At 45.8% G+C, this 10,063-nt stretch overlaps 1 protein-coding gene across 5 annotated transcripts in view; it reads left to right on the top strand.

Annotated features, from left to right (window-relative positions):
- The first annotated feature begins 5,860 nt into the window (after nucleotides 1-5,860).
- fat3a (FAT atypical cadherin 3a) overlaps nucleotides 5,861-10,063 on the top strand; it is a 126,901-nt gene continuing 122,698 nt past the window's right edge. For all 5 annotated transcript variants that reach the window (XM_071905366.2, XM_071905365.2, XM_078284096.1 and 2 more), the window contains exon 1: nucleotides 5,861-9,170. In XM_071905366.2, coding sequence (XP_071761467.1) covers nucleotides 5,861-9,170 — 3,310 coding nt within the window. The remainder of the gene's footprint in view (nucleotides 9,171-10,063) is intronic.

Raw genomic sequence — 10,063 nt, 5'->3', positions numbered from 1 at the left:
TTTGTCTTGTTTTTTTCTGTCAAACTTTTATTTTCCCTTCACGCACACACATACACACACACACACACACACACACACACTGAGCACCCCATGGCCAAATATTGTTAGCTTGAAGCATTATTCAGCAGCATGAGTGTTAAGTCTCCATCTTCTGCTGTTGGACTCTGTAATCTTGTCTTACTGTGTACATACACATCGGTCTGTAGATTGATTCGAACAATGAAATCAACCCAGGTTACGAAATACTACTCAGATTCTTATGGCAGGCAAAAAGTGTCAAAAAGCATTTTTTGAATTTTTTTTGAAGCAACGCCTTTGGAGGTGGCAGCAGGGAGAGAAATGATGGATTTTGGGCAATTTAGTTTTTCTGGTCCATGGATGTCTTGCTGCTGATTGGTACGTTAACAGGAGTTGACAGGCGTGATTCTAGACGGTTTTCTGTATGGATGAGATACTACACACTCCCCTACTGGTTCACCCTGTTTCTCTCCCTCTCTCCGTCTCTGTCTTCTCCTCCTCCTCTTGTTCTGTTGTTTGTTTTCTCCTCCACCTCTCATGCTCTCTATTCTCCCTCGTCTCCCAGTCTGTCTATCTGTCTTCCTCTGCTTCTCCTGGATGGAGGAGGTTGTAATTATCGCAGCAGGACAGAGAACAGTCCCGCTGTTTCTTAGCAGAGCAGGTTTTTGGCAGCGATGCCTCTGAACTGCCAAAACACTATTTTGTCTTTATTTGGACTGCTTTTGTCTCCCGAGCGACAATTCACTTCATTCACAACATACGCATAGTATATATTCACATATTCATACTCTGCTAACATCATAGATCAGCATTAATCCAGTAGCTGTAGTCTTTGATTTGATATCCTTCCACCAGATCCAAGCATATTTTTTGTGTAGTTTTAATTTTGTTTTGTCCAAAGACCAATCGGGTTTGCCTCTGTTTCCATCTCCTCCACTGTCCTCCAGGTAGCATCAAAAATCAAATAAATCCAATATGGCCACCATGTGGATAAAGTGAATGGTCTCCGTCCGCTCATCATCTGCGATGTCTCAGACACTGCTGATTGTTTTTTGATGCGACTTGGGGGAATGATGCATCTCACCACTGTGTTCCAGCAGTTTGAAAATTAAATTGCACTGATTGGTCCAAGGGGGTCGCTAGACCTACAGGTCAAACCATTGGCCCAGAGGGGGACTGCGCTATTGGTGGGGACGACATGTTTATTGTTGCTTTATTGTCCTCACATGTATGCGTGCGTGTTGCGGTGTGAGTCATGGCCTGCATGGGTACGGAACTATTTTCAGCCTGCCCCTATACATTATTATGTTGGCTCTGTCAGCTCTTCGAGCGCTGCTTTGTCAGCATGTCAGCTGGAACTAAGGCGGGATGAAACAAGCTTCAGCAGCAGGCCTGCTCTTCTCTGTTAGCCGTGCCGCGTTTACCATAGCCATGTAATACCAGGGGTTTAGACAGCGGCCGGCTAGCGGTGTGATCGGGGCGTGGATGCTGCCGGCTGCTGTTTGCCACAGACAATTCAAGGCCAATTAGCCTGTAATGAGAAGCTAATGAGAGGGTGTTTAGCACTGACAGTAAGTGGGGCTTCTCAGTGGAGAATGATAGTGTTTTTCTGTGTCGCCATCCCTTGTGGTGTGTGTGTATGTGCGTGTTTGTGTGTCAAACACTAAATGCAGGCAAAGGCTTGTGGGGTTTCCTCTTATAGAAACAGCATGGCTCTATGACAATTACGCACTTAAGAACAGCGAAGTATAGGAATTTCAACACTCTCAATGTCCAGGGTGTCTGCGTTTCCTTAAAAAGTCTTAAAATGATTTTACGTTCAATTATCTAAATTCACTCACACACACATACACACACACACACAGACACACACACACACACACACACGCACACACTCCTGTACACTCTCCTCCACTCTCTCCCTCTGCCCTCACTCCTTCCTTCCATCCCTCCATCCTCCACCACCTCCTCTATCTCTCATTCCTCCTCTCTCCTCCTTCCTCCCCCTCATTCCTTCACTTCTCCCCCTTATTTCCTCCCTCCTTTTATTCTCACCCCCCCACTTCTCCTCACTCCCCTTCTCCCCCCCTTCTCTTCTGCGGGTCCTTAAAAAGTCTTAAAATGATTTTACGTTCAATTATCTAAATTCAATGCCTTAAAGGTCTTAAATATAGTCAGATGTTGTATTTGAGTCTTAAATTGTTTCAGAGGTCTTAGAAATGTTGTTTTTTCTTGGTGCCTTACTTTTCCTAGTGGGAAATCTCCCTGGTTGTGTAAACATAAGCTCTGCTACCATTTACTTCAGGCTTATTTTGCGGGGGCAGCAGGTCTTAAATTTGGTTTAAATTGAACTTCAAAAGGTCTTTGAATGCCTTGAAAGCCTTGAAGTCTTAAATTGAAGTTTCTGCGTCCACACAATTTCTCCAGCCCCGTACCTCTTCCCCCTTCCCAAGCACACGCGCACAAAAGTTTCAGGGCACTTTAGAGAGCTTGTCCTTGTAGGAACACACTTGAAAAACACAAGCATAAGCATAAATTTGCCGTAGGGTTTTGACATGGCAGCTCTAGCCTGGCGGTAGGGTTTCCTCTCTGGTAAATTGTCCTTGTGCATGGTGTTGTCACTGATCTGAGCAGTGTTGTATGAAAGGGTAGAGCTGGGATATGTTGTTGTCCTCAAGCTGCTGCAGACCGCCCTCCAACAAGCCTCTAGGGCCAATCTGCACATTTGCAGAAGGGACGGAAATGAACTGGTATGGCCAGAGGGAGAAGAGAGAGAGAGAGAGTGTGTGTGTGTGTGGTGTCAAACATAGCAGTTAGGCCAGATGCGTGTTTATGGTAGTTCCAAACTTGGATGCCTCACGGGCGCTGTGGGATTGTAACACTGGAGAATAACAGCACAGTAAATGCAAGTTTCTCTCTTTCCGCTATAGTAACACCAGTTGGTGCCACAGGCTGCTGCAGTCTAATGAGGACTTCCACACGGACATGCCGTTTCTTCTGGCATCCATGTAATAATATGCACCAATACCGATTATTGCACTCTAGGCTTTTCCTAGAAAACCATTAAATTTGAATGAATTGTATACACCTCATAGCATAATGTTGACATGTTTTTTTCTTTTTTCTTTGAGGGTGTGATGCCTGGTGTTTATGGGCCACAGTGCCCCCCGTAGCTCTGAGTATAGTTCAGTCACACTCCTGCAGTCAACGCAAGACCTTGTCATCCCCTCACATGCCCATGCATTATGGAGTGTTCTGTGCTCTCTATCTCTCTGTCTCTCACACTCATCTCTTATTATTGCATAGGTCTATAAACTGAAGTCCGCCTATTGAAGCCACTCTTCTCAGAGATTCCTCCATTCTTTATCTGTCTTTTTTGATCTTTCTGTTTTCTGTTTCTTCTTATCCCTTGTTCTTTCTCAGCCCATACATAATAATCTAAACCCTTAAAAATATGTGAATATCATGTACGTGTCTAATAAGGACTAGGGCCGCCATTTGCCTACAGAACTGCTCCAGTCCTTGGATGCTGTCATCAAGTCCTGAACTGTGCTGTTGTTGTTGAGACTGAGTCACAGAGATGTTGGTTCAATTCTGTGGTAATGGTTGAGTCAGTAGTTTTGTGGTGTTTACCAAATATCCTGTTAAGTGTCTGTCCCTGTCAGTGAGCTTCCAATTTCCTCCACTGTTCCTCTTTGCTGATGCACTTTGTGTTTGACATCACACCGTTCCTCTGACACAAACATTCAACTTAATATGATATGAATGGCCTGTGTAGCTGACATTTTAATAGAAGTAGAAGAGTAGCTACTTCAAGTTCAAGTCCTTTATCATGTGGTGCTTCAGTTATCTTGTCCACCCCCTGTAGGACGTTCTATGAGTGAAGTGTTTTTTTAGCTGGGAATACCGTCAATCCCATACAAGACATTCAGGGCGTTTACACTGCAAGCAACTTGGCTGATGTGTCGCTCTATTCTTACCAATTGTGGGCAGAGCGAGAGGCTATGATTGCATCTATGTAGGAATTTCTGGCCAACATGCAGCTACAAAGTTTTGAACCGACAAATCATGTATTTTTGCTGTTACGTCGTATTAATGAGTTAACATAGCTAACTGGCAACCGCTAATTAGGTAGCATTACTAAAAAATAAGCAGAAAAAACTTCGCGTCCGTTTTGCATTTTCCAGGAAGAACTATTGTTCTATGAACAAAATTGTTCAACTTTTGTCAGCCAACAAGCTTGTTGACCTTCTACACATTGCCTGAGTTTCCCTAGTGGCTCAGCTCTATAAGAAAGAGGGGGTATCCTGGTGGATCATTGGTCTAAGGTGCCAACCACATAAATGCAACGTCAAAGGCAAAACTGCCCCACAAAAAAAAAAAATAAATGAATGGACTTGACAAGACACTTGGCTTTTGGTGGATACACATTAGCTGTTGCAGGGATCAAACCTGTGACCATACGAGGTCCCAGGCCATCCTGCTACATGGGGTCCTCAATTCATACAGACAAGACATCGGGTGAGGTAGTTCACGTGTCACGCCGGGGCATCATTATTTGCCCCCTCTGCTCTCATTGTGATTTGTCTGTTCAAGCAAATTCTTCTGCCATATATTTCTCTTCTTAATCCTAAAGGTTTTTAGAGATATGCTGACCCAGTAGAGTGCTGAGTTGGACTATTCTCAGACACACTTTCAAGAAGGGAAGACCTCTAAGCGCCCCCCACCCCCCCACCCACCCAACTGAAAAGTTGACAATGTGATGACAGTTTAAGGTCAGATGAAAATAGCACTGTGTTGTTTTTGGCAGCTCACTTTGATGGATTCCTTTGTTCCCTGAATGGCTGATGAATCGTATTTAAATGCAGGCTTAGATGGCGGTTTGCATTGTTTCAGCTGAGGTGGTTTGGCAACAGTTATAAAGCTGAACGTTTTTTTTTCTTCAGGTCAGAAGTTAGACAGAGAAAGAAGTTAGTGTTCTCACAAGAACTGTGTGTGTTTATGTATGTTGGTGAGTATTTGTATATTGGTGTGTGTGTTTCAGCAGTGTGTTATTAGCAGCGCTCCCGGACATGTACGCTTTTCCCGTCCATCCCTCCATCCACTGCGATGGAAAGTGCCGAGTCATCAGAATGCAGACCACTGTGGCGCTCCTATCGCCACAACATGGCATTTACCGGATCAGGCTTTCTCCCAGTGCCCAGATTGGCACATATTTGTGGCTGCTTACTTCAGAATAGTATTTTTTTTTCTGAAAGAGAGAACAAAATCTGAACACAGCGGCTATCTGGCTCTTAGCTCTAAAACCATATCGGTTTTACCTCTGAAGATACTACATGCATTTGAAACATAGTGTAGCAGTTCTCCTGTATTTCAGGAAAAGGGTTATGATAGGGTCATTGTGCGGCAGCCTGTTATTCTGTCCTCTGCAGGGGTAGTTGTGTGTTTTCTTTGGTGTGTGTTTTGGTGATGTTACACTCCTCTTGCTAGCCGTGCAATTATTTTGTTCCTTCCTAAACCACCTCTGGTTTTTCTGAAACTTGCAATTGACTGTCAGTGTCCACAGAGTCCACACAGGGATGATGTCAGCCTTCATTTTGGTTGCCCGGTAACTGTGCACTCTGTCATCCCCCTCCCCCTCCCACATCCAATCAATCTCTGTGATCCAATGGATAATTAGTAGCCTGTCAGGCCAGAGAGTTGAAAGGTCAAGTCGTGGATACGTGGCATGGCTTTTGTTGCTGTAAATCCCTCCCCCTGTGGCTAACCTCTCCCTCTCTCTCTCTCTCTCTCTGTCTCTCTCTTTCTCTCTCTGTGTGTTTCAGGATGGAGTGATGATGGAATGGATGTGAATATGGGCCAGTGGGCAGGCGTGCGAGCCCCTCTCCTTGGCCTGGCCCTGCTGCTGTTGCTGCTGCTCTTCCAGCCGCCACCCTGCCGCGGCCAGGACACCCAAGGGCCCCCCCAGAATGGACCTCGCTTCAGTTTCACTCAGGCTGTCTACCACGCCACAGTTTATGAGAACTCAGCGGCGCGCACCTATGCCAACAGTAAAGTTAAAATGGGCATCCACCTGGCCCTGCGCTCCTGGGAGATCCGCTACAGAATCACCTCAGGTGATGATGAAGGATTCTTCAAAGCAGAGGAGTATGTGCTGGGTGACTTCTGCTTCTTACGCATAAGGACTAAAGGTGGCAACGCAGCCATCTTGAACCGAGAGATTCAGGATAATTATGTATTGACAGTGAAAGCCTCCGTCAAGGGTGAGGCCCTCCTTGAAACCTGGACCAAAGTCAGCATCCAGGTCTTGGATATGAATGACCTTCGACCCTTGTTCTCTCCCACCACTTACTCCGTTACCATAGCGGAGAGCACCCCTCTCAGGACTAGCATAGCACAAGTTACTGCCACTGATGCAGATATTGGCTCCAATGGGGAGTTTTACTACTTCTTTAAGGAGAAAATGGAGCTCTTCACAGTACATCCAACTAGTGGAGTGGTTTCCCTCAGCGGGAAGCTCAACATTGATGAGCAGAACCGATATGACTTAGAAATCCTGGCGGTGGACCGAGGCATGAAGCTCTATGGAAATAATGGGGTCAGCAGCACAGCCAAGCTCTTTGTCCATGTAGAGCGTGTGAATGAGCATGTCCCAGTCATGAGTGTGGTCACCCACATCCCCTCATGGTTGGATAAAGACCCTGTGTACGCCGTGGTCACTGTGGAGGATCTGGATGAAGGTTTAAATGGAGAAATAGACTCAATGGCCATTGTGGCTGGAGACTCCTCTGAGCAGTTTTTCCTAGAAAGATCTGAAGATGGCGAGTTTGCAATAAAGGCATCTGAGTCAGTAGACTGGGAGAGTTACCCTAATGGCTATAACCTCACTCTCCAGGCTAAAGACAGGGGCACCCCGCAGAAGTTCTCTGCTGTCAAGGTTGTCCACCTTATGGTCAAGAAATCACAGACAGTAGATGCTAAGTTTGAACAGGAGTCTTATGAAATTAGTCTGAATGAAATTTCACCCCCAGGCACAATTGTAGAGGCTGTTAAAATCAGTCCAGAGCCTGATGATGCAGAATATATCCTGACTCCTTCAGCAGATTCTGCCTACTTCCAGATGAACACTTTAACAGGTGTAATCTCCACCGCCCGCTGGTTCACCCAGGCACCCCAGGATGTCTTTAATCTTGAGGTGTTGGAAGTAGATAGTAAGCTCAGAGTTAAAGTCCAGGTCACTATTGAGGATGCCAATGACAACACCCCAACATTTGCTCAATCATCTTATGAGGTTTTTGTCAATGAGAGCGTACCGGTTGGGACCAATGTGCTAACGGTTTCTGCGGTGGATGAGGATAAAGGAGAAAATGGATACATAACCTACAGCATTTCCAGTCTTCAGCCCCTACCCTTCAAAATCAATCAGTTTTCCGGTATCATCAGCACCACTAAAGAGTTGGACTTTGAATCCTCATCAGAGAGCTTTGTGTTTGTGGTCAGGGCATCTGACTGGGGGTCACCTTACAGGCGAGAAAGTGAAGTCAATGTAACAATCCATCTGGAGAATGTAAATGATAACCAGCCCTTGTTTGAGAAGGTAGCATGCCAGGGGGTGGTTTCTAGGGATTTTCCAGTGGATGAAGTGATTACCACAATGTCTGCAATCGATATAGATGAATTAGAGCTAGTAAAATATAAGATTCTTTCAGGGAACGAATGGGGGTTCTTTGACCTCAACCCAGATTCAGGGGTCCTTACACTGCGACGGTCCCTTGCCACTGCCAGTCCAAAGAACGGGGTCTTTAGTCTCAAAATAACTGCCACAGATGGTGAGAACTTTTCAGATCCTATGTTTGTTAACATCTCAGTTGTTCATGGGAAATCACCTCCTAAAAGTTTCAACTGCAAAGAGACCAGGGTAGCCCAAAAGTTAGCTGAAAAGTTACTCAAAAAGTCCAAAGCTAGCACCAAGCCCAAAATCGAGGAAGGCTTTATTGACCTTTTCTCTGTCAATCGACAAACCCCGCAGTTTGATAAAGCCTTCCCCACAGATATAGCAGTGCGGGAAGATCTAAAGGTCGGCTCCAGTGTTTTCAAGGTGAATTCCTATGATGGGGACACAGGTTTCAACGGTCAGATTCTGTACTCTATTTCAGATGGAAACACAGACAGCTGTTTTACCATTGACATGGAGACTGGCCTTATCAGTGTCTTCCTGCCCATGGACAGAGAGAAGAGAGATCGGTATCTCCTCAACTTAACTATCTATGACCTTGGCTTGCCACAGAAAGCTGCCTGGCGTTTGCTTACTGTCTACATAGAGGATGCCAATGATAATGCACCCCAGTTTTTGCAAGAAGGAGGCTACAGAACTGTCATACCAGAAAACACTGCCATAGGCACAGATGTCATCCAGGTCGAGGCCACTGACAAAGATCTTGGACCTAATGGGGAGATTGTATACTCTGTTTTGACCAGCACCACCCAGTTTGGTATCAACAGCACTAACGGCATAGTGTATGTTGCTGGCCAGCTAGACAGGGAGTTTGTCTCTGCTTTCAACCTGAAGATTGAGGCCCGAGACAAGGCAGAGAAAGAGAACCAGAAGTTCTCTGTGACCTCTTTGAAGATCACATTGGAGGATGTCAACGACTGTCCCCCGCTGTTCATCCCCAGTGTCTACAGTGCCAGGGCTCTGGAAGATCTTCCAGTTGGAACTGTTGTGGCCTGGTTGGAAACCCAGGATCCAGATCTGGGGTTGGGAGGCCAGGTCCGGTACTCTCTAGCCAATGACTACAATGGGAAGTTTGAGGTGGACAAGACCAGCGGGGCCATTTGGCTGACCAAGGAGTTGGACTATGAGACCCAGCAGTTCTACAACCTTACTGTGAGGGCTAAGGACAAGGGACGACCTGTCTCTCTTCTCTCTGTCACCTTTGTGGAGCTGGAGGTGGTGGACGTGAATGAAAACCTTTACGCTCCATACTTCTCCCACTTCGCCTTGACAGGATCAGTTAAAGAGAACGCACGAATCGGAACCACCGTACTCCAAGTCACCGCCCGAGACGATGACGACGGCAGAGATGGAGAAATCCAGTACTCCATTCGTGATGGGAGCGGGCTCGGCCGATTCGCCATTGACGAAGAGACTGGTAAGTTCCCTCTGAACATCTTCTAACGTGTATCATGCTTTTGATTAGTCTTGCTTTATTCTTGGGATTTACGGGCATTTAAAATTGGACATTAGACAGACTGGAAGATGGCACTGTGTGTGCAGTTTGTTACGTTTAATGTGCTGTTCATCCTCTTAAGCTGACTAACACTGCCTGATCTGTGTGTGTTTGTGTGTGTTTGTGTGTGTGTGTGTTTAATGGATGTGTGTGTTTAATGGTACTGGACCTTATAAGTCTTGTATGGACTGTGATGAGAGAGTGAGATTCTCTGGACAGCCTGTCCAGCCGCTGACAAAGAGTCTAATTGTGGATCAGGCTGCTAGGTCTGGGACATGGGGGTTCTTAAAAAGGTTTAGAGCTGCGATTTATAAGCTTAGCTTGAGTCTGGAAGATAGCTTCGCTGCCAGATTGAATTACCCCACTGAACTCTTTATTTACATTTAGTCCAGTTGTCATGTCATTTCTGCCTGAGCCTTTATGTCCCCTCCCTTTTCCCTTTAGTCTCTCTGGCTATAGCTTGGAGAGACCTGGAGAGTTTTGACAGGGCCTTTCTGATGTTCCACTTTGAGGTATTCTTCGAATTCCCTGATTCTATTTATTTAAAGAGCTCTGGCTCTGAAGTCCAGTCAGCCAGGCTAGGGAGGGATGGACCGCTTCCTTTCTATTTAATAGGTGGAGGCCAGACAAGAGAGTAGAGGTGGAAAGAGACAAGGGTTATAATTACTATGACCTTGGAATGCTGAGTGATCTGCCTCATGTCACCCCATGAGTTATGGGGATGTGCAGTTTCTACTTGAACTGGGGAAGGTTTAGAGGAGAGCAAAGGACAAAGAGGAAACAATGGTGGATGGGTAGGAGCCTTTAAACAGCAT

This window comes from Centroberyx gerrardi, chromosome 6 (genome assembly GCF_048128805.1).
Source record: "Centroberyx gerrardi isolate f3 chromosome 6, fCenGer3.hap1.cur.20231027, whole genome shotgun sequence".
Taxonomy (NCBI): Eukaryota; Metazoa; Chordata; class Actinopteri; order Beryciformes; family Berycidae; genus Centroberyx; species Centroberyx gerrardi.
The sequence above is the reverse complement of the archived record's forward strand: the minus strand, read 5'-3'. Positions and strand labels throughout refer to the sequence as shown.